At 39.6% G+C, this 27778-nt stretch overlaps 1 protein-coding gene across 1 annotated transcript in view; it reads left to right on the top strand.

Moving 5' to 3' along the window:
• The window catches only part of LOC121458966 (collagen alpha-2(V) chain), a 124495-nt gene that overhangs the window by 79553 nt on the left and 17164 nt on the right, over positions 1–27778 (top strand). Inside the window, exons 13-42 of the mRNA XM_041668410.1 lie at positions 2729–2782; positions 3736–3789; positions 4486–4530; positions 4972–5025; positions 6303–6347; positions 8247–8300; positions 11558–11656; positions 11960–12004; positions 12105–12203; positions 12677–12730; positions 12932–13039; positions 14534–14587; positions 15110–15208; positions 15822–15875; positions 16552–16650; positions 16757–16810; positions 16909–16962; positions 17874–17927; positions 19023–19076; positions 20785–20829; positions 21139–21237; positions 22586–22693; positions 22957–23010; positions 24237–24290; positions 24431–24484; positions 25019–25072; positions 25420–25527; positions 25636–25689; positions 26235–26288; positions 27163–27324. Of these exons, the coding sequence (XP_041524344.1) occupies positions 2729–2782; positions 3736–3789; positions 4486–4530; positions 4972–5025; positions 6303–6347; positions 8247–8300; positions 11558–11656; positions 11960–12004; positions 12105–12203; positions 12677–12730; positions 12932–13039; positions 14534–14587; positions 15110–15208; positions 15822–15875; positions 16552–16650; positions 16757–16810; positions 16909–16962; positions 17874–17927; positions 19023–19076; positions 20785–20829; positions 21139–21237; positions 22586–22693; positions 22957–23010; positions 24237–24290; positions 24431–24484; positions 25019–25072; positions 25420–25527; positions 25636–25689; positions 26235–26288; positions 27163–27324 (2079 nt within the window). The remainder of the gene's footprint in view (positions 1–2728; positions 2783–3735; positions 3790–4485; positions 4531–4971; positions 5026–6302; positions 6348–8246; positions 8301–11557; positions 11657–11959; positions 12005–12104; positions 12204–12676; positions 12731–12931; positions 13040–14533; positions 14588–15109; positions 15209–15821; positions 15876–16551; positions 16651–16756; positions 16811–16908; positions 16963–17873; positions 17928–19022; positions 19077–20784; positions 20830–21138; positions 21238–22585; positions 22694–22956; positions 23011–24236; positions 24291–24430; positions 24485–25018; positions 25073–25419; positions 25528–25635; positions 25690–26234; positions 26289–27162; positions 27325–27778) is intronic.

Below are 27778 nucleotides of genomic sequence, written 5' to 3'. Positions count from 1 at the left end.
TATTGTATAGCAGCCCGTCGAACGGAAGCACCGGCTTGAGGTTGTTGCCTCGTGTGTGTTTTCAATCAGCTGGGGGCTAAACTGTGGACAGGCTGCTCCTTTGGCTGCTCACCAAGTCCTAATGTTGCCTGATATCCTTTATTAGTAGGCTGGGTCCTAAAATCTCAGGAGAAGACGCGTCCATGGCCAGGCTGCCCTAACACAGCTGTTTCGTTCTCCCTTTACTCATTCAAGGAACACACGTGTCAGCCCGCTCCACCGGATTTGGAGATCCGGAACCTTGAGCGGCTTCCAAATCTGCCTGTTTGTGGCCCCACGTTGCTTTGTTTAGCTTCTTTAAAGGGTGTGCTAGACCAGAATGGAGAGAATTAGAGACCGAAGGAGCAAAAATCCTCCTCAAGAATGTCAGTGCGTAGAGTTTCTCTCGCCCAGCAGCCCCTCGCTGAACTCAGGGCCTTCATTTCGTTCCTGTTATTCCCTAATGTTTCTGCACTTAATACAGCCACCTGATACTGCATGACTCTCTCTTTACTTTCCAAAAATTGATGAGGTTCATTACTGAGATCTTTTCTTTTTTTTTTTAACAGAGGGATGTTGATCTTTAACTGAGATTTATAGGGCTCTAAGGATGATTTAGTTTTAATTATGAAACCAATCCCCTATCTTCCTCTTTTTATCCTCTGCTCCCCTATCTTCCTGGGGTATACGGCAAAGGCGTGAGGGTTAGCACCCAGGACAGATGACCTTTTCCTCCATGGCCTGTGCTAACAGCGTGCATCTCCGTGGGGAGGAGAGGTACCCAGCCAGGACGGCACAGATGCTCTGGGCAAGCTCACCGCAACCCCGCACATTCACGCTGTTGATGACAGCTCTGGGTCAGCAGAAGGAGCATTCTTCTTGAGCATTAGAACATCCAGTTCATTTCCTTGTCATACTAGAATATGTAATTACATAGGAATTTCCCCTGCGATCGTCAAAGCCGAAGTTAACTAATTATTTGAAATAACAGCTCAGCTATTCCCCCATAGGCTTGGACGGGTGTGCGCTAACTGGCTTGTTCGATGTCAAGGGAGTTATATCTCAGTGTGAGAGAGAGGATGCCGGTCCAAAACCTTTAAGGGACTTATTGATATGAACGATTTTCTTTTTTTTTTTTTTGGTTCTTTTTTTTTTCGAGACAGGGTTTCTCTGTGGTTTTGGAGCCTGTCCTGGAACTAGCTCTTGTAGACCAGGCTGGTCTCGAACTCACAGAGATCCGCCTGCCTCTGCCTCTCGAGTGCTCGGATTAAAGGCGTGCGCCACCACCGCCCAGCATGAAAGATTTTCTAAGCATGGTTGCATCCACAGAGGAATTACCGATACCTCATTGTTTTTGGAAATGAGTAGTATATCCTTACTGTGGTAGTCTCAAAACGCCGAGGTACTTTCCCTGCAAGAAGTCACAGAAAATATTGCTCTGATCTTATCAACTGATTTTTTTTTGTCTAATTGCTTATTTATTCATTTAGTAAAATTGAGTAAAGGCTATGGTGTGCAGAGTGGAAGGACTTTGCCATATGTGTAAGGACTGGGACAAGAGAAGCTGCGCTGGAAGGGACTGGTGACAGCAACTGGGCTAGAGGCATTCAAATCTTAATTCAGTTTGTCGTCAAGCTGATGATTATTTTCTGATTGCTCACTAACCAAGCATAAGGCTAAGTGCTAGGGATTTGAGAACTGATAACCACAGTTGAAATCTGACAGCTGGTGGATGGCACCAATCCGTGCTATCAAGATCTAGAACTGATAACCACAGTTGAAATCTGACAGCTGGTGGATGGCACCAATCCGTGCTATCAAGATCTAGAACCTTCCAATGACAGCGGTCATAGGAATTCAATGCAAAACCAAATATATGTAGTCGAAATAATAAGAGCATGACTGAGTGACTGGATCACTATCATCTGAAAAACACTATATGGAAAAAGCCTTAATATCATTTCAACCGGGTTTCATTTGTGGTTGTATGTCTTCTATTTTTCTGCTTTAATGTGCTTGACTAGAAGAGACATAGAATTAGCAGAAACCTAGACATGACTGAGTCAGGACCCAAAGGTACCCTCACATTTCCTGATTTTCTGTCGGATATTTTAGCTGCTCATTTACTTTGCAAGCAGCCATCATTTCCCAAAGCTTGCTCTGAACCCTAACTTCTAAAAGTCTGGATCATAATAAACAACCTTATTCAGACAGTAGAAATGATCGAAGCCCTTGGCTTGCTACATACAAGGACACCTCCTCCACCCAGGCGAAGCTCAGTGGAACACAGGCCAATGTGTTCCCCCAGGTTCCTCTCCTGAAGTTTCTTCTCTATGCCTGGACCTAGTCAATTTACACACTGTGCGTGTTGATCCATGAATATATTTATTTGTTTGTTTGTTTGTTTATTTATTTATTTATTTATTTATTGTTCCTTGTCAGCAGAGGGTGAAGTATCAGCAAATGGGCAGCTGGCTCTTTAGCCGACATCTTTGTGTGTTGGGCTCTTCCATTTCTAACAGGGTGCTTGCTTTCCTCGTTTTGATTACCCCAGTAACATTTTAATAGGCAAAAGTATCCTGTCCTTCTCTTGAATATGTGGGTGAAAAAGATGTGTCGGCTGCCTTGGGGCAAAGGCATATTAAGCCATTTTTCTGTTTTTATTAAGGTTTATTAATGTACACAATGTTTCTCTGTACCTTTCCCACAGGGCGCTCGAGGCTTCCCTGGTGCTCCTGGTCTCCCAGGCCTGAAAGGTCACAGAGTAAGTTGCCTTATTCTCTGTTTTACTGAGAGGGGCCCGGGGATAAACCAATCAGAACCTTGGCAATTCCCTGTGCCAACTGCCTTTATACTTGTCCTTGAAATACTCATCTGCATTACTGAAATTGTAAATACCATACATTTCCTTTGGATTTCATATAATTCTATTACCAAAAGGCTGTGTTAGGTGAGATGGTGCTATGGTGAGCAAGAAGAGTCTTGGATTTACGACCTCAACTACAAAGTGGATGCACTTGGGGAAAGAGAGAATCATTATGTCATAGGGCAGTGAGTGAGTTGATTGAGGTGGAGGACACTGGGTCAAAAAGGGCACAACTTGGCGGACAGTAGTTTTTTAAACTGGAGATGAAAAGTAGGTGACTATTAAATATGGTGTACACAAATATAATCTACCATCAGCCTTCTACTATACATGTGTCTGTATTGGAATGTAGAGATCATTCTATCTTCCATCCAAAGGCAAGGCCAATATCAGCTATACTATACTGGGGAGTTACTTTTTGAGCTATTGAAATTCTGAGTAGAATGAACGTTGCTGTCCTCATTATCAAATTACTTTACTTTTTGTTGTTTGTTGGGGAATGGTTCCAGGACAACCTGCACCCAAGAATATAGCTTTTAAAACTGTATAAACCCTGTAATTCGTCTAGGGTCAGTATATGTTTTTATAGCATAGATTCATTTTTTAGGAAGTCATATTTTTGTTGATCAATGCTTTAAGCTGAGAACATTTTTTTGTGAAATCTTATTTTTTCTAATATATTTCACGAAAGTATTCAAAGTTTAGAAAAATACTGAGCGATTATTTTATCTGTAAAGCTTGTCTCCACAAGGTCCTGTGTATAAATGTGTTTTTGTTTTTTGTTTTTTTTTTATCCTTTAGAAAACTGAAGAAAACCAGAAACATTTATAAATTTCTACTGTTCTTTGCAGGGACACAAAGGTCTTGAAGGCCCCAAAGGTGAAGTTGGAGCAACTGGTGCTAAGGTATTTGTTCCATACTAACCCTGACTTACTGCAGCAGTTAGGCTGCCATGGGCATCACTGACCCTGACTCAGGGCAGCTGCCGTGGGCATCACTGACCCTGACTCAGGGCAGTGGTGCAGCTGCCGTGGGCAACCTTTAAAAAGGTAATATATGGAAAAGAGAGGGACTTAAACAAGCAAACAGCCAGGTAAATAAAAAGTTTTCTGGATACTCCACTCTTTCCCAGCAACTTCTAGCCATTCTTTCTTTCCCAGAGTGATGGTTTTTCATTTAAGTAGAGAATATAGCGCAGAAGTTTCAAGGTTTTCTTAAGAGGAAAACATCACTGTGAGACATATGCATAGAAAATGTGTTTTAAAATTTTTATTTCTCAATTTCCTACAAAAATTAACCTCGTTACCTTTAGTGTTGTAAAATGTTATTTGGGATATATTGGACATGTCAGTGCCCCCTGACCAGAAGTACCAGTTTATGTCAGTCTTGTTTAAATCCCCAGCTTTAGACTTTATTTCTATGGTAATTAAACTTTCGTTTAATTTGGAGAAAAGATAACAAAAGCAAATTCTGAGCTCTTCCTTTGGAAGCACCCTTTTCAAATGTCTTTTTTGAAACTGTGCCTTCAAAATTTCGCCTTTAGGGAGCAGCGTTTTGGCAGCTGTCCTGAAGTTTTTCACACTGTGATGTGTTTGTTTTAGGGTGAAGCAGGTCCCACCGGTCCGATGGGTGCCATGGGCCCTCTGGTAATCCTCACATTCTTTATTTCTTTCCTTTTCATATTGCAATAAGAAAATGTTTAAATAAAAATGCATATATTTGCTAGTAAATAATTCTGAAAGGTAGCCGATAGAAAAAGCAGGTCAAAGGAAAGCCGGCTCTCCATTTGGAGGTCGGCCCTTCCTGGATTTCAGTGCTTTCCTATAGCACTGTCATAAACAATTACTCTCCTCTGTTTAGCCTTTAAATCCGTGTTGTGTGACCTCCATTTGTATCAGGATTTGCATCTCCATAGATAAACACATTTTTCACGTTTTAATACTGCTTTTTAATATCAATTATTTTATTTCTCAGGTCTTTTTCATTTTTATTTATATTGTGTCTAAATTGAATGAGACAGTGAAATAAAACCATCACATAAACTCATGTTAGATATCTCATGAGACTTTTTTCTATGTCACTTGTAGGGACCAAGAGGAATGCCGGGAGAGAGAGGAAGACTTGGGCCACAGGGTGCCCCTGTAAGTATACCTGGATCACATACTTAATAAGAACTATGTTTAACTATTTTTCAGTTACGCTTTAGTAGATATGCTTTTTAAATGAGAGCAATTGCAGGGCATATAACGTTATGGTTGGGTTGTTTTTATTTTGGAACACACTTCAAGTTTGAAATATTAGACAGTGTGGCCTGACATTCTGAAAGCTGTGGGAAGAATTCAGAACACATCTCCCCCAGGTTCAGTCATCACCACCCTTTGGTCCAGTCCCCATTAAGCCTTTCCAAATGCCCGAGACAGCTATTGCAGGCTCAGCCCATTCCTTCAGTCTGTATGCTGTCTCAGTTCACCGTTGGAGACAACACTTACCAGCTGAGGATGATCCCACCTCCATTGGATGCTAACTGGCTAGCGAGGAATCCAGCTTAAAATATGTCCTGCCACGTCTGCCTTCTTGTGGCTCATCTGATACTAGTGGACTCTGGGTCTTATGTCCGTTTTCTTAGATAACAGTTTGAAAGCTGTGCCTTGTTGATGAGAAATTGATGGGGGAATGCATTAAAAAGCAAGCCCATGAAATAGGAATAAGGAAGTAGACCTGGAGAGAAGCTGGGTAGTGTTGCAACGACAGCAAACACCTCAGTCAATACCCAGGGAGCTATCATCTTGTGTAGACATGACCAGAGAAAGGGCAGCCGTGGGAAATCTGCAGTCTCCAGGGAGAATGGGGCGGCATCCCTCAGCAGGTGCTGATTCAGCTGATTCAGGGGACCCTTCCATGAGACTCTACCCTGACAGGGACCTGTCTGAGACCCACAGATTTAATTCGAGCTTCATTTTTTTGTTTGTACTTCCTGTGCTCTTAGCTATTTTGCTTGTTTATTTTTCAAAAGCACTTGTCTTCAGAGTTAATCTGCTCAGTAAGAAAGCCAGGATGCTCAAACTATCTTTGGATCAGAATTTACATGACATAGGGCGATGCAGTTAAGTAAACAGAATTTTTGGTGCTGTTTTCTTTCCTTAATCTTGAGGGTTAATTGATTTTTGTTTGTCTGTTTGTTTTCTACTGATACAGGATAAATATATTTATTGCTACCTTATAAAAAGGCACATATATATATAAAATCTGTTTTATATAAACTCGTGGTTTTTTATCACTACTAGTTCAGGGCACTTGTTATCAATCATCCTTAATATATTTTTTTCAATATTTTCATGGTAAACTGTTTGGGAAACAAATGAATTACTGTCAATGATACAATTCCCTCTTTTAATTCTCTTTCTTTTTTAAAAATTAGGGACAACGAGGTGCCCATGGTATGCCTGGAAAACCTGGACCAATGGTGAGTTGTGTTATTTTCATATTAACTAATTAATTGATCCACTATCAATTTGTATATTTTCACATTTATTTATCTATTTCTCCATTATTTTATTTATTTTTGTGTATGCAATTACAGAATGCTCACTGTATTGTAGACACAGGGAATAAAAACACGACAAGCACGGATCTTATTTTTGAAAACTGATATATTAACTAATATAGGTGTGGAAGACTACAGTTGATGAGGTAACATAGTGAATTTGAAATACAGAGCATAGGGGAGGATAGTTTAAACCTACACTATATGAAGGATGTAAATAAAGAATTAAAAAGGAATAATTACCAAGTAAAATCTTGAGTTATTTGATACATAAAAGGCAGGAGGGTTATTCCAGCTATAGAATAGTTAAATGAAAAAAAATATGAGGAACTCAAGGAAATACTAATGAAAAGACTGAATTGGCAGGTGGGTAATAGGTCACACAGTTACACTTACTGTTAAGGAATGTCTGGTCTCTTTCCAATCTCAGGTATTGAGCAGCCACTCTGCGGCATTAAACATAGGCATACATGACCAGAAGGAGCATCAGCTGTCAATGCTGTAGATGGATGAAGGGGTCAAGACCGAGTGTGAACACCATTAGCTTAATTCCCGGAAGGGGCTGTAAAAGTGTAACCTAAATCTAGTACATTGGCAGTGAAGTCCAACTGTTGAAAGGGTAGACATGAATTCAAGTAGCTGCCCAAGAAAAATTGTACTAATGTTATAAAACACTAAAATGTGAGAGAGAATAGAGATATTTGATCACATGGCCCAATTTTAAAATTTTAATTCTTTTTCCATAGTCCCAAAGTGAAATAGAAATATAGTAATCAAAATTCTTTTTTTTGGGGGGGGGATTTTTCGAGACAGGGTTTCTTCTTAGCTTTTTGGTTCCTGTCCTGGAACTAGCTCTTGTAGACCAGGCTGGCCTCGAACTCACAGAGATCTGCCTGCTTCTGCCTCCCGAGTGCTGGGATTAAAGGCGTGCGCCACCACCACCCGGCAGTAATCAAAATTCTTGACCCTGCAGATTTTTCTTCCCCTTGTCACTCAAAAAATTGAAGTGAACGATAGGACAAAAGGAATACATTTTGAAATGATTTTATTAATTCAAAACTCCTGGAATCAAAACACATGATTCAAAGAAGTGCAGTAAGTTAGCACTGTGTCCAAAGCCATACGGTGAACACTGGTTTACCCTGATCACTTTAGCTGTCCATCCTTACAAATTCTGGCAGTGTTACGCAATGTACGTTAGTGTCATCTCCAGACGGTTCTGGGATGTCATTTGTTCAGAACGAAATATGAGAGTTTGCTGCAAGCCACAGCTGCTCAATGATTGTCCTGGAGACTCAGTTAACATGGACAAACCAAGGCACCCCTTTCAAGCGACACATGTTTCCATTGTGACGTCATCCATTTTATGTGGCACGATTAGGAAATTTATGCTTTATAATGAGATTTATTTATTTTGTATGTAGGAGTATTTTGCCGTGTGTGTGTGTGTGTGTGTGTGTGTGTGTGTGTGTGTGTGTGTACCATATACATATCAGGTTTTAGATAGCTGTGAGCTGCCATGTTTATGCTGGGAACTTAACCCAGGTTTTCTGCAAAAGCAGCAAGTGATCTTTGTTGTTGAGCTGCCTCTTCCGCCTTGGAAATTCACTTCTTATGGTTGACACCATCGTATACATCTTTGAACACTATTTTAAACCAATGTTGGATGATACTTATAACATAATTACATTGTTTAGTATGATGTGCAGATTGATCATATCTGTTAAAAATACAGATTCACACTCTCTGAATAGAAAAATGATGTCATTGTATACTGATTAAAAATATGCAATTACTTTGCCAATTTCCCTTTTGTAGGGTCCTCTTGGGATACCTGGCTCTGCTGGTTTTCCAGGAAATCCTGGAATGAAGGTAAAATAGTAACAGCATTTGATAAGTGGGGGCTATTTCAGTAATTGAAGAGTCTGGGGGGGTTCTTTTTTTAATTGATTAATTGATTTTTTTCCCCAGCCCAATCACAGTTTTCCCTCCTTCCTCATCTTCTCCCAGTCCCTTCCCCTATTCACACTTCCTCTTTTCTCTTCAGAAAAGGACAGGTCTCCCATGTACATCAGCCAGAGAAAGTATATCAAGTTGTAGTAAGACTCAGCACCTCCTCTCCTGTTGAGGCTTGACAAGGCAACCCAGTAGGAGGATGGGGTCCCAAAAGCTAGTGACAGAGTTAGAGACACAGCCCCTGCTCCCACTCTTAGCCTTACAAGAAGACTAAGCTACACAACTGTAACATACATGCCAAGGGCCTAGGTCAGTCCTAAGCACAAGCTCTCTGAGTGGAGGCTCAGGCTCTGTGAGCTCTGAGGTACCCAGGTTAGTTGATTCTGTGGATTTTCTTGTGGTGTCCTTGGGCCCTCTGCCTCCCATAATCCTTCTTCCCTCTCTTCCACAGGATTCCCTGAGGTCCACCTAAGGTTTGACTGTGGGTCTCTGTATCTGTTTCCATCTGTGGATGGCTGAAGTCTTTCTGACGGCAATTCAGATAGGCAACAATCTATGAGTATAGCAGAATATAATTAAGACTCATTTATTGACTACTTTTTTTTTTGCTAGTCATGTTTAACAAGAGAAAGAGCCTAGAGTAGTATGTTCATGGTTCTTATGCAAGGGAATTCAAAAAAGAAAATGGAAAAATGAAACCTGTTATATGATAAAGTTACTTAAAGCCATATAATTGAACTCCACAGTCAGATTTTTGAAATGGTTGTAAGATAAGAAAGAACAATTTTGAGCTGAGTGGACACTCCGTTCTTGGAGAGAGTGTGGAAAATAATCAAAGCGGACTGTTTTAAGCAATAGGAAGTCCAAATAAATTAAATCTTGCAAGAGCAAGAAAAGCTGTTCTGTCACAACACGCTGGCCGTCTCTCAGCCCCTCCCTGCACAAGCCCTTAAAGAAGGAAGTAGGGAGGACACTTGGCGTTCTATGTGGGAATGGATTAAGGCATTCAGTGGGTGTTGTGACACAGTTTGTACTTTCAGTTCTTTGGGAGGGAGTCAAAGATTACAGTAAAAGGACAATAAGATTGCACTCCTTCTGATTCTGATTTGTGAGCCTCAGGATCTGATTTCCCTCTGCTCCAGGAGCTGTAACTCTCTTGGTCTTGAAAAAAAAAAGTTTTCCTCAGGACATTCAGCTTGCAAACATGACTGCATCTGTGGCCCCTCAGGAACTTCTCTGTGCCTCATTTTCCAAAAGAATTCTATCCAGGATTCAGTGTGATGATTTGTATAAATGCTCAATGTGGGGGCTGGGCCAGCCAATAAAGCACAGGTTCCTGCTTCCTGTCAGGAACTGTTCTCAGACTAAATGTGAATTTAGACATAGAAAGGAACGGCCATTTTCAGTACTTTTTGAGATATGAAAATCAATTAGTCAAGTTACTCTCTAGGCTGAGAGCTTTAAGTTGAAGTCTTAAGTAACTGGTTTCGGTTTTCATGGAGAATCTGCTCCTTTAGGACTCTGATCTCTTGAAAGCCTGCATCCTTCTCCTTCCTTCCCATGCTCCCTTTCCTCATACTCCTTTCTGCTTCCAGTTTCTCTTACATAATATTGGCTCTTCTTCTCCCTCCCCTCCTTTTTCTCCCCCTCCTTCCCATTTTTTTCTGAGCTATTAGAGCAGGTGTCCTCCACTGTGATACACTCCCAGCCCTGAAGTCCAAGCTTTAATCATACTGGCTCTTGACCCAGTCCTAGTTCATGCTCTTATTAAAACATACAAAATTCCTTCATGCTTCCAGGGAGACTCCCCATCCTCAAACTGAGTGCTCTCTAGGCAAATAATGAAAGAACACTCCCCATGCCTTGGTCTTTGCCCTAGCAGAAAGTAGTGTCTCCTCACTGCACCTACAGCCGACATAGCTTCTCTAGAGACTTGGGGTACTGCCCCGTACCCCTGTGTATCAGTAGGACTCATCTGGGGCTGTTGAATCCCCCCTTAATGAAACTTAAACAGGCAGTATGTTGGGTATATCTCAGAATTTATTTTACTATCTCTGCATCCTCATTATAAAACTTCTGGGTCCTTGGTTGTCCTTATTTCTCCAAGACTATGTATGGATCAGTTTTAACATCCATTCATTTGCATTTCAGTAAAGAGTGGAAGGAATTTAATATGTTCTATTACTATATTAGCTCCCTAAATCTTACAATTTCAGTTTTCACTAAAGAAATATGGATTGCTCTAAGGAATATGCAGGATAAAATATAGAACCAATCTTGAATTTTAGAGAAACATAGGAAGAGCTTCTGGTAAAAATGTGTCTCAAAATTGCATAAAAGACACTCATACCAAATTGACTTGTGCCAATCAAAAGTTATCTGAGGATGCTGGATTGGTACTTGCTTCTCCTTGGACTGAAGTACAGGTTGCCATGGCCCTTTGCTCCTCTGTCCATGCTGTTATTTTAATAGCTCCTTGTTCCTAGAAGAGTAACTATTATTTATTTTGTTAATGCATTGACTTTTTCTTTTACATTGCTAGAAGTTAACAAGTTTATTAGCCACTTCAAAATCAAGTGTTTTCTTCTTTATTGAACAACTAATTCTCTGAAAGTCAATAACTGCAGGTTTAATGAGTCAAGAGTATATTCTTTACTCTGAAACATGATTTTCTATATGGCTTCTACAGAAAGGAAAGGATTTCTTGCCTCTAAATTGTAGAGCGAAATTTGTGTAATTTTATAGCGAGTTTAATCCATTCAAAGTTACTGAGTCCTGTAACAAATTTTAGCTATAAAATAGTGAGCGTTAGATTGTGGGGATACTCAGAAATCTTCTGTCGTTTTCCGTGTTTCAATCAAGCCTTAATTGTGTGGTTTATGGTTGGAATTCAGATGTCTGGTGCTGCAGGAGTTTCTTGTGCTCCTTCAGCCAATAGCCTTTAAGATACAAGCCCACTTGGGCGTGGTCTCCTAATGGCTATTGGCTGAAGGAGCCCCCTGGTTTCCACTGAATATAAAGCTCATGGTAGCTTCAGATTGTAGATTTAACATGAAAAGCCCCAAATATACAATTACCTTTAGACAACAATACTAGTATTTTACTTAATATTTTCTTTTCCTTTCCTCTAGGGAGAAGCACTTAAGTTAATGTTTTCTTTTCCATCCCTCTAGGGAGAAGCAGGTCCTACTGGGGCCCGAGGCCCTGAAGGTCCTCAGGGGCAAAGAGGTGAAACTGGGCCCCCAGGTCCAGTTGGCTCTCATGGTCTTCCTGTAAGTGTCTCAAGCACCTAGGAGCTAGCCCAGGAAGATGCTTACTTATTACAGCATCAGAAGATGGAATTTATTTAATATAATCAATTCCAAATTAACACTCAGAAAAAGCACACTTTAGCTGCCAATGCATCTTGCGTCACCTACCTGATAGAAAAGGTTATCCATGAAAGTACTGTTTTGCTAAAATTGTGAATTTTTTTTGTTTGCAACTTTTCTGCCTCTCCTTCGATGATCTGAATACTATGTTAGCTGTGTCAGATACGGCTCAATATTTACAAAAGTGCTTCATGTACTTTTCAGGGTGCAGTGGGAACTGACGGTACGCCTGGTGCCAAAGGCCCCACGGTAAGTCGTAACATTTCCGTCCCGCGGTTTTCAAAGGGAAGCAATCCCTGGCTTTAGATTACTGCAGGTTCTATGCTCATGTCACCCTTGCCGTTGGCAGGGCTCTGCTGGAACCTCTGGTCCTCCTGGCTTGTCGGGACCTCCTGGATCTCCTGGCCCTCAGGGCAGCACTGGACCTCAGGGAATCCGAGGACAACCGGTATTGTCTCAAATTCTTTTTATAAGTGTTTTCAGATTTTAGTATAATTGCATCATTCTCCCTTTCCTTTTCTTTCCTCCAAGCCCTACCATATACCCCTCTTTGCTATCTTTCAAATTCATGGCTTTTTTTCTATTAATTTTTTAATGTACTCATATGTATGTATGTATGTTTGTTTGTACATGTATGTATGTGTGTGTATGTATGTATGTATGCGTGTGTATGTATGTATATGTGTGTGTGTATGTATGTATATGCTGGGCATGAGTGACTGTGCTTGTAATCCTAGAGCTTGGGAGATGGAGACAAGAGCAAAGGTGTCAATTCACCCCCATACAAGTACATACATGTACTTCACATGAACATGCACAAAAATTATTACATTTCATTTTAGTACTAATTTGACATAGACTCAAGAGCCTATTCATTGCACTTAATTTTTATTTCTTTCTACTATTGATATTTTATTTCAGGGTGATCCAGGAGTTCCAGGTTTCAAAGGAGAAGCTGGCCCAAAGGGGGAACCAGTAAGCCTTCATGATTTTAATGATGAAGAGTATTAATATTGTCTAGAGGCATATTGCTTAAACGTTTCATGTATGTAAACTTGCAATGGCATAAAATAATTATTTAATATACTTTAACTTTTTGCTGACTAAATTAGGTGAGTTGACCCACTTTAACTTAATGAATGACTCTTACTGGAACCCATGTTTCTGTCTTAATAGGGGCCACACGGTGTCCAAGGCCCCATAGGCCCACCTGGTGAAGAAGGCAAACGAGGTCCTCGAGGTGACCCAGGCACAGTTGGTCCTCCAGGCCCAATGGGAGAAAGGGTATATTTGAATAATAAACTTAATTTTCCTCTCCTTTCCTGTGTGTGTGTTTTGGGAGATTGCCGGTATAAATTTGTGACTGGGAAGGAACCATAAATAAATTAGAACACAATGAAGAGGTCTTGCAGAGCTTACAGAATTTATCTCTCGATGTCCAAAAAGCCAAGCATTTGTTTAAGTTTCACACATCTGTTCAACATTGACTGTCTGATTAGTGTAAGCCTACTGAAACTTTACGTACTCAGGGTGCATCAGCAAACAAGATGCCTGGGGTCCTTATCCTCATGGGGTTGTAGGGAACAGGGTTACTTAACTGGGTGTTAAACAGTAAGTCGGCAGGTAAATAGAAAATTTTCATGAGTGCCCCATCGAGTGTTAAATAATTGATAGCGGTGGAGAATAACAGTGGTAGGTGGGAGGTGGGGAGGGGACAGGTGTATGACAGGGATAGGTGATGTGTAGGTGGGGAGGAGACAGGTGTATAACAGGGACAGGTAATGTGTAGGTGTGGAGGGGACAGGTGAATAACAGATAGGTGGTGGGTAGGTGGGGAGCTGACAGGTGTATAACAGGGACAGGTGATGGGGAGGTGGGGAGGAGACAGGTGTATAACAGGGACAGGTGATGGGGAGGTGGGGAGGAGACAGGTGTATAGCAAGGATAGGTGATGGGTAGGTGGGGAGGAGACAGGTGTATAACAGGGACAGGTGATGGGGAGGTGGGGAGGAGACAGGTGTATAGCAGGGACAGGTGATGGGGAGGTGGGGAGGAGACAGGTGTATAACAGTGATAGGTGATGGGTAGGTGGGGAGGAGACAGGTGTATAACAGTGATAGGTGGTGGGTAGGTGGGGAGGAGACAGGTGTATAACAGGGACAGGTGATGGGTAGGTGGGAAGGAGACAGGTGTATAACAGGGACAGGTGATGGGGAGGTAGGGAGGATATAGGTTTGTTTGAGAAGGTAGCAGTTTGGCATACCATAGAACAGATGCTTGTGATTGAACATGGGGGATAGGGCACTCCCAGTCCCAGCAGAGGTGACAAGAAAGGACTCGGTTGTTTTAAGAGTAGAAAAGGTTGGTGTGTGGTATAAAAAAACAAACCGGAAGGGACTGTCATCATCATATGTTCGTGTACAGTTTTAGTGAAATCCAAAGTTTTCTTCTCCTATAAGATTACATGAAGCATGCTAACACTGGCATTTTGGTCACTATAGATAGTGATTTTGCTTCTTGGGTCTACATAATAGTTTTTTTTCCTGTGTTTATTTTTAAATTACTTTTTAGACATTTTCTGGAATATTTGTTTCAATACTCATCTTCATCAAATTTCCAATTAATTTTTCTAGTAAGATTATTTTCTTTATATTTATTTTTGCTGGGCTAACTTGATCATAACTCTGAAAACCTACCAGGTTTTCAGTAAAATCTATTCACTACTCGTATCACACAATGAACAACAGGATCTCAGGACTGCGTTTTGGTTCATTGCAGGGTGCTCCTGGCAATCGTGGCTTTCCAGGGTCTGATGGTTTACCTGGACCAAAGGTAAGATCACACCAAGGCTAACATTTCCAGGATGGGCATGTGTCCCTGGCTCCCATGAGTCTATACCCATAAGGGCTATAGAAGCAGATATTGGCTTAACTCCAAACCTGCCCTGTCTATTTTTTTTCTTTTTAGTACTAGGAGATCCTGGGAGATGGATGGTTGTTTAAATTAATACTAGCATTAATGAGGCCTGGCTTCTAGACTTTCAAGGGTCACTTCTGAGAACAAAAGGTTGTAGGGCTTTAGTTTGGGTGATGTAACCTTTAGATGAGATTTAAACTCTAAAATTTTTCCCTTATTAGAGTGACACAGTGATTTCATCTTTCTTTCTTTAATACTGGATAAGGTCATTTCACAGCGGGTACAAGTTAGAACAAAACGTGCAATGACATTGTTTTCAAATGCATCGCTCTCAAATCTCTGACAAAATGGTTGCATGTTCATGTATACTTGGGAAATAAGAACTTAATATCTTCTGGCTTTGTTTCAACTCTGCCCTGTCTGTCTTTTTTGGAATAGGGTGCTCAGGGAGAACGTGGTCCTGTAGGTTCTTCGGGGCCTAAAGGAGGTCAGGGAGACCCAGGACGACCAGGTGAACCTGGGCTGCCAGGTGCTCGGGTAAGAACTCCGTAGCTATACGCTGTCAACATCCAAGTACTTCTGCGTTCATTGGAGTTTCATTTCCTGTTTTTATGTTCAGCTTGCTTTACAACATAGAGCATCATTTCACATCACTTCAATAGTATATGGGCTATTTTACAAACACTGCTATGCTATTTTTGATCTGTACATAAAGTACAGACCATTTTAAAGGCATACACACAAATAGCGTCCCTGCTCTTCATGGAAACAGTATCTCTTTGTAAATTTTTGCAACTTCTAATTTTTATGCTAAAAATAACCTGTTTGACCTTGTTGGTTCTATTTAACAAAATGTCATTTAACATTTTATTCATTTTTTTTTTTGGTTTTTCGAGACAGGGTTTTTCTGTGGCTTTGGAGCCTGTCCTGGAACTAGCTCTTGTAGACCAGGCTGGTCTCGACCTCACAGAGATCCGCCTGCCTCTGCCTCCCAAGTGATGGGATTAAAGGCATGCGCCACCATTGCCCGGCTTTATTCAATGAAACTGCCCATCTGTTTAGTTGGTTACAATAAAGTATCACTGTTCTGTTTAAAGCCTTCCCACCAGTGGCTGTTGGCAACAAATTAACAGTTGATTTTCCTTGTCAGGGTCTGACAGGAAACCCTGGGGTTCAAGGCCCTGAAGGAAAACTTGGGCCTTTGGTAAGTAATTGGAGCAATTCCATAACACTTCTCAGTATATGTGTAAGTTATTTATTTATCCTGGCAACGGTGACCATGACTACATTTTTAAGTGCCCCTTGGCAACAGCTTCTTAGGATCCTATGAACTCTCAAACTGAGCAAAATGTAAGCTAAATTCTCTTAATTGGGTGTTTAAAATTGAAATTTATTCAGTAAAATAATATCCTTTAATATTGCTAAACTTGTCTGACATTGTTCTCTTTCCCTGGTGGCCTTCTACTTTTCCATGTTCTAGAAATAAATAACTTGTCAGCGTATGCATTCGGATGCAGAATCTCTTCTTTAATGTGAACTGGGAAAGTTTAAATATTTATGACCACAAAACAGAGGATGAAAGAAGCGAAGGCTTGCCCCTTAACATGAGAGAGCCAGGAGATGGTGGCAAGGAGGCTTATGAATGGAGCAAAATTAGAATTTCTGCTCTAAATGTTCAAAGTGCCTCAGGGCTTTATAAAAACAAAACAAGTTAAACCAGGCCAAACAACAAACACCTATCTGACTGTTCTCACTCACTAACATCTAAACATAAGGAAATTCACTTTTAGTTAAAATGATATTAATGGTTATCCAAGTCAGGTGGCAATGCGGACAGAGCCGTGCTTAGAACTCATCTTACCTGTCTGTCAATTTTGCAGGGTGCTCCCGGGGAAGATGGCCGGCCAGGTCCTCCAGGTTCAGTTGGCATCAGAGGGCAGCCTGGAAGCATGGGCCTTCCAGGCCCCAAAGGTAGCAGTGTGAGTACAGCCAACAGCGCTTAACAGTTCCGGGGAGCCCGCACCTGGAGATGGGGCAGGAGGCTCCAACTGAGCAAATTTAGAATAGTGCCCATGTATTTTTTAGGGTGACCTTGGAAAACCAGGAGAAGCGGGGAATGCTGGCGTTCCGGGACAAAGGGTAGGCATCCATTTTCTGGTATTGAATTAAAAAAAAAGATATAAAACCATCAAAATTCCGATGGCCTCACCTGAAGTGTTATGTCCTTGTGATCCTAGGGGGCTCCTGGCAAAGACGGAGAAGTTGGTCCTTCAGGCCCCGTGGGACCCCCGGTATGTGACTTGCTTCGATGACTTTGTACATTGAGTTTCTCAGTGTTTCTCCAAGGTTTTCATGAATGAGTTTCAGGGAAGGGAATGAGGAAATAAGGGACTGAAGGTGAATTTCAGTTGTCTTTTTGTTTTATTCCTCTGATGTATTGCTCCCTCCTACTTGGGTAAAAAGACTGACCTCATTTTAAACTCTAAAACGGTATCTAATGGCAAAGGTTGTTACCCCTTATATGCCATAGTTGAAGAATTTATCAGCTGTCAAAAATAGTGTTTGAAAATATTTTAATGTATTCATTTAAGTGTATAAATGCAGAATTCCATCCACATTATAAAAATGTGTCTTATAAAAATATATTTAGTTGGTTGGTTTTGTAAAGGTATAAAGAAAGGATGTTCATATTTTTATTCTGTGTTTTCATCCTAAATTTGTTTTAATTGTTTATCAAAGATGTTTTGACATATTGAGTTTTCGTGGGGCCGTTTAAGTATCCTCTCGAATGTTGAAATTGCTTACTTTAATAGTCCTATTTGAAATCACAATGACTAGACAGAAATGTCAATAGAAATACAACCCTTTAAACTGGATGTAGGAAATAATGGTTTTCCTATAGTCTATATATAGTTGGCTTTAGTCCTTCTGTGTTTGAATTAAAAACAAAGCACAACAAAACCAAAAAACATTTTATAATTTCTTCACTAGCTTTTTAAATGAAAGCTTTTCACTTTGAAGGACTTCAAAACAATGCGATTTGGTGACTCATTACTAGGGTGTTATCTGACTAATACGTAGAGCAGTTGTCTGGAAGAAATATAAAGAGATCAACACCCCTGGTTCATGTAAACAGAAAACAGACATGAATTTCTGGTGGAATTTATGATGCTTTTCTTTTGTCTTTTACTTTTGCTCTTAGGGTCTAGCTGGGGAAAGAGGAGAGCAGGGTCCTCCAGGCCCTACTGGTTTTCAGGTATGTATTAATTTAAATTTTCATTTATTCTATGAATTGTTCTTAAAAATACATACACACACATATAATATGGAAAGTAGCCAGTTGTGAATGCTGAACCTGCACTCCTATCATTCGGGAGACTGAGTCTGAGGGGTTGCTTTGAGGACACAGGCAGCCTGTGCTACCTATTAAGTTCCAGGCCAGGTAAGACTGTAACGTGAGACCATATATTATATATATGAGAATATGTGTGTGCATGTATATATGCCCATGATACAATCTTGAATGTGGCAGAGTCCTCCAATTTTTAGACATCATCTTCTTTGAGGATAGTTTTGTGTAACTAAATACTGTTGCTCAAAGATAGGGAATAACCTTCCTCTGAACAAAATGATTAACCACAAAGTTGGTAAGAAATTAATGATAATAGAATGTTCTCAACATCTCAACAGGTTCATTAAGCTTAATCTTACCTGATTTTATTGGTATAGATACGAAAACTTGTTCATAGAATGCTTCTATATAGTAAACATTATTTAGGGACATAAAAAATTCAGTCTGTGGAAACATCAGACCTTCTACCAATAATATTCCAGCAGTTCAAATGCTTTGTGGGAGCCTAGGCAGTTTGGATGCTCACCTTACTAGACCTGGATGGAGGTGGGTGGTCCTTGGACTTACCACAGGGCAGGGAACCCTGATCTCTCTTTGGGCTGACGAGGGAGGGGGACTTGATTGGGAGAGGGAGAGGGAAATGAGAGGCGGTGGCGGGGAAGAGACAGAAATCTTTAATAAATAAATAAATTTTTAAAAAAAGAAAAAATGTGCTAGAGACAAAACAAACAGGAAGAGCCTTGTATTATATTCTTATTCCAATTTTTAAGTGGTATGTGTAAAGAAGAAGCTAGCCTTAAAAGCCAGGTATGCCCCGTGCCTTGTAATAGGTGGCTTTCCTGATGTATCTGGGCACTGTTTTTCATAACTTTTTCTTAATATATCCATGCAATGTCTTTTGTATTGGAGTTAAATAAAGTATAAAATGTAAACTATTTTGCTTGGTAGCTGGTAAGACTTTCAGTAAATCATGAGATTTATTTGTCATTCTCATTTTAGGGGCTTCCTGGGCCTCCAGGGCCTCCTGGGGAAGGTGGAAAGCCAGGTGATCAAGTAAGTTTTGGAAATAATAGCATAAAGACTATAAGTTGGTAGATTATAATATCATCTTTGATGAGTGAAGCCCTAGGAATTTTGTTCAATGATTCGATTATGTCCATTGACAGGTGAAGGAACTCAGATGTTTTGTAACTTCCTCAGTTCCACTCTGGACTCCACTCACTTGCTTCTTACGCATTTTATCCCTAAAACATCACTAGATGATTCCCGGTCTGAAATTGATATAGGCATTTAACAGCAGATAGATTTGCTATTTTATCTTCAAGTGATTAATTTTCTTATTACCATTCAATGAACATTTGCTCAGCATTCTGTGTGCTTGGCTCGGTTAAGCATACCACCTTCTCAGCTGGACAGTTGGTTGCAGACTGTGGAACTCTGTATTTCCAAATAATAGAAAGATAGGATATTGGAAAACAGTATAATAACAGCGTGATCCAAATGCTACAGCAGGGGAGACACTATATGTATAGACTTCTTGGTATAGGAAGACTTTCCAAAAGTAATATTGTACATAAAATATGAAGGATAGAAGATGGTAAAATATTGCAGGAAGTGGGAATGGCGAGCGTAAATGCTTGCTGAGCAGTTTAAGGCACCATAAAAATGCAGTGTCAGAAGTGTGAGCACAGGACACAGTGGTGGAGATAAAGCTGGAGGTGTAAACCAGGGACCAGATTGAAGGGAGTTCTACTGTGAGCTTCATTTGGTCATTTTTAGAGTATAGGAAAACTGGTAAAAGACTGTTAAGTAGCAAGTGATGCAGCCGACTTGGGCTTCAGGACCATGGTGCCATAGTGAGAACAATACACTTCCGAAAAGAAATCTGGAAGCAGACTTAATAAAGCTTTCATCTTTTTTTAAAAATCATTGTTCTTCTCTCAATACATCTCAACCACCACTTCCCCTCCCTCCACTTCTTCCAGTCCCTCCTCCCTACCTCCCATTTCCCCCATCCACTTATCCTTCCTTTCTTCTGAACAGCCCTCCCAGGGATAGCCACTGAGCAAGGCATCGAAGTTATAGTAAAACCAGATACAAACCCTCATACTGCGGCTGGATGAGGCAACCCAGTAGGAGAAAGAGGATCCCAAGAGCAGACAAGAGTCAGAGACATCCTGTTCCCACTGTTAGGGTTCCCCAAGCTTCTTAAAGGAAGAAGTTTTGAAATAGCTTTGATGCTATTTTGGTCCCAAAATTATTTCTCTCTCTCTCTCTCTCTCTCTCTCTCTCTCTCTCTCTCTCTCTCTCTCTTTCTCTCTCTCTCTCTCCATATATATGTACATATATATGTATATATAAAATATAGAATGTTTATATACACACATATATTAGATTCAATATAATTGAAATTCAGTTAGTTGAAATGACTGGCTATTATGTGTTTTTGTATGTTGCTTTCCTTCTATTTAAACCCTTCCCAATACTCTGTTTTAAAAAAGATGCTATAACTATGTTCCGTTATCTCTGAAGAATCTGATACACTATTTTTGTGAGAGAATATTCTATACATTCTCACTGCCAAAAAATCAGACATCTGGATTAATACAAATCTTTTCAGAAAAATATATTTCCTCAATTGTAAAGGTATACATATTTTCACACTTTAGTATTTATTATGATAGTACACCGCAGAACATGTGATGCTTGATCTAGAAATATTTCCAATAATACAAGAGCTTCCATTTTTCAAATTGTCTAGGGTGTTCCTGGAGAGCCTGGAGCAGTTGGCCCTTTGGGACCTCGGGTAAGCATTTTCTGTTGTGTGATTCATTTTGTTTCCCATTGGCTACAGAATAAAAGGAAGTCTTTTATCTTAAAGGGTGTTTTATTTTAAGTATTAAGCTGTTCTATTCTTTGAAAAATTTATGGGATACCTTTCCTGTAAGCAAAGATTGTCTTTAGGCTCTGTTCATTTCTTCGTACTAAATTAGAAAACCTGAGCCATTATAGTTGTTCTATTATAAAAACATTTCTCCTGTCGAATTTTGTAGAAACTTTTAAATTTTGTTTTAGGTTAATATTAAGGTTATCTGACATTCTGATGTCATACTAGGGAGAAAGAGGGAATCCTGGAGAAAGAGGAGAGCCGGGAATAACGGGGCTGCCTGGGGAGAAAGGCATGGCTGGAGGACATGGCCCTGATGGGCCAAAGGTAAGTGCAATCCTGACCTAGGCTTCCAGAAAACTCTAGAACTCACCAGCTGTCCCTGGAATGCATCTTCACTTGGTCTACTGGGATAACTTGATTAAATTTTTTTTTTTACTTCAGCAAATCTTTAGCAGTTTAGGACTTTTTCTGGCAACTAGAAAGTGAGCTTTCTATAATGGGGATGAGGAGCCCAGGCACCGGATGCTCTGTTGTACATGCTTGAGCTCCCAATGCTTGTACATTTCGTTGGCATCATCTCTGAATTAACAGAGATGAGAAATGGAAAAAATTATTTGTTGGGAGCACCTATGAATGAAAGAGAAAAGAAATGGAGCATCATAGTTTATTAGTAAGTGAAGCAAACCATGTGCTCATGTTCTTCATCTTGACTCCATGACTAGAGTTACTGCCTGTTTGCAAATCTGTAGCTTTGGATAGAGTATAGCATAGAGAACCTGCCTGTGTACTCTCATGTGCTGTCTTGGGGTCGGTAGACAACAATGTAGCCAAGTAACATGTGTGGAACTGAAGTGGAATTTCACATGATCATATGACTAAGAGGTCTTTAATATTGTCAAGGTCCAGGATGATGGAGCAAAGCCAATCTCAATTTGACTGTGCAGTTTTCTGGGAGCCAGCTTAATCTCATAGGTTTTCCAAGGAAAGAGTGAAATGTTTCTTTTCCCTAAACACGATATCTTCTTTATTAATGTATCTGCCATGGTCAATGGGGGGGAGGGGGAAAGCAAGGGCAATTCAATTAATTTTATTTGAAAGGACATTTATTTTTCTTTTTATTTGAATTAGTGTTTCTCTGTAGAGACAGGTTGGGTGTGGGTCATGAAACTAGGACCATGAGGACCATGGGGAGGGGAACTAATGTTGACTTTGGGGAGGGTACCATGTCACGTATGTGGCATGAAAGTAAAAAAGAAGCCACTGGAAGTGGCATAGTACAAGAGATGCGAAGAGGGTTGGAAAGGTATGAGTAGGATCATCAAAGAGAAATTGTCTTCAAAATTCCATAATGAAGTTTAATATTTATATACTAATTTCAAATAAAAATTAAAAGTATATTAACAAACAGGTAAGTTAGAAAAAAAAGAACAATATGATAGAGGGGTTGAGGTGAACAAAAGAGAGAAGTTAGAAATATAAGCCAAAACTCAAAATGTAAATCTACATTGTTTTCAAGAAATCCCACAATGACACAATTTCCCCAAGTGCTAAATCTGAGCATTGAGATTTAATTTAATTGCTAGCATTCAATTATTTTAGACTGACTAAAACAGAACCTTCACATGTTTTGGTCTTAATATACTAATACAATCTCATCATCTATTCCTTTTAGGGCAATCCAGGTCCAACCGGGACCATTGGAGACACAGGGCCACCAGGTCTTCAAGGCATGCCAGGAGAAAGAGGAATTGCAGGGACTCCTGGCCCCAAGGGTGACAGAGTAAGTCCTGTTTTTTTGCTAGTTAACTCTTTCAGTGTATGTATTTAGACTTTCTATGATAATGACTTCTTAAGCAGCTTTTTACCTCTCTCAGCCTGAGTGATAAGTCATTTCTTCTTCTAATCATCTTTATTGATTTAGAATATGCCTAGTCAGGTGCTGTTGTAGTCTGCAGCTGGTAGAGCTCTGAAGGAGACATGAAGCTTCATCTGGAGCACAGGAGGCACAATTAAGTGAACAGCTGCTATTTTGTATTTTTCCAGGGTGGCATAGGAGAGAAAGGTGCTGAAGGAACAGCTGGAAATGATGGCGCAAGGGTAAGGGAAAGGTTGTCTTCTTGAATGGGCTACAGACGTACATTGTCCTATGAATTTGCTTTAAATTTTAACAGTAACGTTACTCATGCTGATTTATCATCAAGAATGAAACAGTGATGCTGTTTGAGACTTGATGTAGATTAACAGTGGGTACTTATTTTACTTTCTGCATCATAGCAATATAACAAATAAATAGATAAATTCGTAGACCACACAAAGCTATCTTTATATCCACCATGCTTATAAAATGTGTATGATAAAGCAGAGCAAATAGAATGATTGCTTTATTTGTAGTAACTGCAATATATTCTTTTAGGAAAGAGGCATTTGCTGTAAGAAAACAATAATATGTTTTCTCTACGTTAATAACAGCTCCCCTATATAAACAGGGTACTTTTATTTCCTATGCATATAAGCAATGAGCTGTTTTATTTTTTACTCAGGTTTCAGGAAGTGTTCTAGGAAAATTATTAAAGGAATTTGTTTTCTGTTATAGGTCTGGAGAAAAGAAAAACTTTTCTCAAGAATATATAAATAAGAAGTAAATTTTATCCTTTCCATTCTTTCATATATATATATATGCATATATAACTATCAGGACAAAAATATTGACGTACCTATGAAGAAGAAGCACAAAATTAACAGAGCACTTGTTCCTAAAGAATCCAAACAATCTATCCATTTAAATATTGTGATTATGTGTCCTGAAGTCCCAGGTCCTGTCCAAGGTGGTGGCTGTCCTACACTACACATGGACAGAATTACATCAAAAGCACTGTGCCTTGATGTGGATGGCTCTTTCATCTTAAACACTGAGGCATGCTTAGTGTAATTGAATTTATAATAATCGAATTACATTTTGTTATTATCTTAAAATTTAAGAGAATAGTACAAAGGAAAATCCAAATTTCAATCTATACCCAAATTTCAAAATAGATACTAGCAAAATTAAACAGGTTGTAAAATCAAAGAAACATTGCCAAAGAAAGCTGCCAATTTAGATCCAATTTGAAGATGGTTTTATGTAGAGAAATCTAGTTGCTAGTGTGTGGACTACATGGCATAAGTCTTGAGAAGGTAGAGGTGCTGTCATCTGTGGTAAATAATGACTTGCCAAAAAGCAATCACACTACAAAAATAATAGCTGCTTGCATTCTTATTTATTTAAACATGGAAATTTCTGTACATGTCTTTACTCAGTGTACCTATGTCTTGTTAATTTACAGGGTCTTCCAGGTCCTTTGGGACCACCAGGTCCTGCAGGCCCTACTGGAGAAAAGGTAAGCTGAAAGATGTCACTGTGCACTCCAAAATTACAAGGCCAAAAGTGTTGCTGTTTCCCAGATTCTGCACATTGTGCCTCGTGTTCTTCAAATGTGTTGTACACTGGATTCTTAGTTATCTAAAATCTGCTTTCTAGGGCGAACCTGGTCCTCGAGGTTTAGTTGGCCCTCCTGGCTCGCGTGGCAATCCTGTAAGTGAAAATCTTTTAATTTTCTTTAGTGTGAGGTTGAACACTAAAAGAATTTTTCATTGGCTGATCTATCTGTCTGTCTGTCTGTCTGTCTGTCTGTCTGTCTATCCATCTATTCGTTCATCTATTCAACCATCTATTCATCCATCTATCCATTGATCTATTCATCCATCTATCTATCTATCTATCTATCTATCTATCTATCTATCTATCTATCATCAATCATTGTCTGTCTAACCTTTATTGTAACTTTTATGCTTATTGTGTTAGGTTATTTACAGCTCCCCAGTTTTCAAATTTTATTGCCATTAAACTTAAAAAATTATCAGCTGCACAATCTATTAAATCTAGACACGTAGCTTTTCTCTAAGTAATTGAGTTTCTTTGATGTCAAGAATCTTGTTCAGTGTCGTCCAGTTTATGATTTAACTTAAGGCTCTTCCTCAAGCAATGCAGTTGACTTTTGAAAATACAGTTAGCTACATAAACTGTATATTATGTGCGAAAACTTTAATATTGCTTGTCTCCTTTAAGGGTTCTCGTGGTGAAAATGGTCCAACTGGAGCTGTTGGTTTTGCTGGACCCCAGGTAAAATTTTCAAATGTTTCTAACTTACAAGTTAAGTCTTATTTTTATATGCCTTGAGATATATTAAAATCTTTAAATTTTAAAATAATCTGTGTATTATTTAGCATATTTTCATAGGCGGAACAAAAGTTGATGTTTATAATATTTTAGTGAATGTAATTATTTTCTATAATAAATATATGCTAAAAATTTTTTGAAAAGGTTTTAAAGTAGATATGAGTCTTTTATAGCATGTTTAATTACACAGCAATGTTTTATAACACTAAATGCCATGTTAATAGTAATTATTATGAACATTTTGTTCATAATTCTTAAAGATATTTACTCATTTGAAAAATTGCATTTAGGGTCCTGATGGACAGCCTGGAGTCAAGGGTGAGCCTGGAGAGCCAGGCCAGAAGGGAGATGCTGGGTCTCCTGGACCCCAAGGGCTAGCAGGATCACCTGGCCCTCATGTGAGTTAAAAATTTTAAAAAGGAAATTTTGATACCAGGACCCAATATGTACAATGCACAGTAGCTGCATTTGACCTCATCTTGTGATCTTTTGGTTCTTCCACGTAGGGTCCTCATGGTGTCCCTGGACTGAAAGGCGGCCGCGGAACCCAGGGTCCACCTGTGAGTTTCTTTGCTATTCTGGGAATTGTGCACAGCCAGTTGAAAATATCGAATGTGTCCTGGTTATAAAATAGCTAACCGTCATCTAAGGATGTAGTGACACATCGTCTTACGTATCAGCTGTATTACAGAGCAAAGGATGCTTAGCTTAACGTGGAAATCTGGGTGAAAGTCAGTTTTGTTAGTTGTGAAAATCCAACTGCTCCATATGAAGCAGAAGTTTTTATATCAAAGTATTATATATTTGATATTTATATATCAAAGTAAAAATACCTTGTGTAATTGATTACACAAAAGAACCGGTGTGGCTTTAACTGTACTTTTTTATATGTTAAAAATAAAAGTCAAAGCAGAAAAACTGTTTGACCCTATCAGTTAATCCAAATTCTCTAACATATTTGAGGAACGAGAAGCATAAAAAGCTACGTGGTCATAAATACGAGAAGGAATCAACAGGCCCTAAGCCTCCTGTGTGATATGTAGGCTTCAGGCAAATAAAGAAATAGCTTCTTATCTGGACTGATTGTACTGTGCTTTGTTCTTAGGGTGCTACAGGATTTCCTGGTTCTGCCGGCAGAGTTGGGCCTCCTGGTCCTACTGTAAGTCCACTTAGACTTCAATCATTGGTAGTGCATTTAATCCATGGCCTTGTATGTGCACCACACACATGGGGCATTTTACTATTATTTTTATTTAATTTCTTCCTGATGTGTTTCCCTCTTTGTTAAGCCTTCTTGCAGTCATAGTGATATCTCACCAAAACAAATCCAAAGTTACCAGTCAAGGAACTTGGAAGAGATTATTTGTACGTTCTTTCTAAGCTAATGTCTGACGATGATTCTGTTTGAGTACTAAATACTTTTTTGTTATGTGCTAATAGTACATCTCTGAAACTTTCTTCTTCAAAGTTCATTCTTTTACGTACATGTGTGTGTGTACCATGTGCATGCAGGTGCTGGTGGTGGCCAGAGAGGGTGTTGAATCATCTGGGAGTAGGGTTAGAGGCATCTGTGCTCCTCACGTGGGTGTGGGGCATCAAACCATGTCATACTCAAGAACCATGGGTGCTCTTGATAGCATCACCTTGCACCAGCCCCTGAGAGTTTCTTTAGTAAATCCTGTCATAAGACCAGTTTAGACCAGCCCAAATAAAATAAAACAGTATAATCTATAGTTGGAACAGAACCTTAAATATATTTGAAAATTAAAATTAATTCCGTAGCTCTTAATAAGGAGAGATTAAATGGTCATCTGGAAATGAAACCTGGGCTTTTCTCAGGGTATTAATCTATGGTATGCTGTGCCTTGTTTTCCTTTGGTTTGGTCAAGTATTTGCAGTGACCGATTATCTCAGAAGGTAACAAACAGTCCTGCAAGGCTGTGCCCCCTGTGCTGAGGTAGAGCCCCTAGGTCAGCTCTTCTTACTTAGCTTCCACTTTGGCCTCCTCATTGCTTCTTTTTGTGTTGTTCTAGGGAGCTCCAGGACCTGCAGGGCCCATAGGGGAACCTGGGAAGGAGGGACCTCCTGGTCTTCGTGGGGACCCTGGCTCTCACGGGAGAGTGGGTGATAGAGGACCAGCTGGCCCACCCGGTGGCCCAGGAGACAAAGGAGACCCAGGAGAAGATGGACAACCTGTAAGTTTGGCATCTGTTGCACTACAACTCCAGCTGAAATATTTATAATAAGAGACTTGCAATAATCACTGCCATAAAATCTATCAAATATTATTCTGAAAACTTTCCTAAATGCTTTCATCTGATTAATTTACATGAAATTTTCAATTTCTAATTCTCTCTTATAAAAGTATATCTATACACACACACACACATATAATGATAAAGGACATGGTTTTCTTAAACTAAACAAAAAAAAAACCCATTCTTTATTTAATGTCACCCCTGCGAAGAAAATAAAACATGTTATCATGTTTAATATTTGCATTCTACTAAATATTGACATTTTTGAAATATAATCCTTCTAAATCTTCTTTTTCTTTTTTTAAAAGAAGGAAACAGTTTTTGAATAGTTCTCTCCACTTATTTTCATTAGCTGTCAAGTTCTTTCCATGTGTTGAATAATATCAGAGGC

The sequence above is a fragment of the Microtus oregoni genome, unplaced genomic scaffold (genome assembly GCF_018167655.1).
Source record: "Microtus oregoni isolate MIOR12 unplaced genomic scaffold, Mior012 000018F_ref0000195, whole genome shotgun sequence".
Classification (NCBI taxonomy): domain Eukaryota; kingdom Metazoa; phylum Chordata; class Mammalia; order Rodentia; family Cricetidae; genus Microtus; species Microtus oregoni.
Note: the sequence above shows the minus strand (reverse complement) of the source record. Positions and strands in the feature narration are given on the sequence as shown.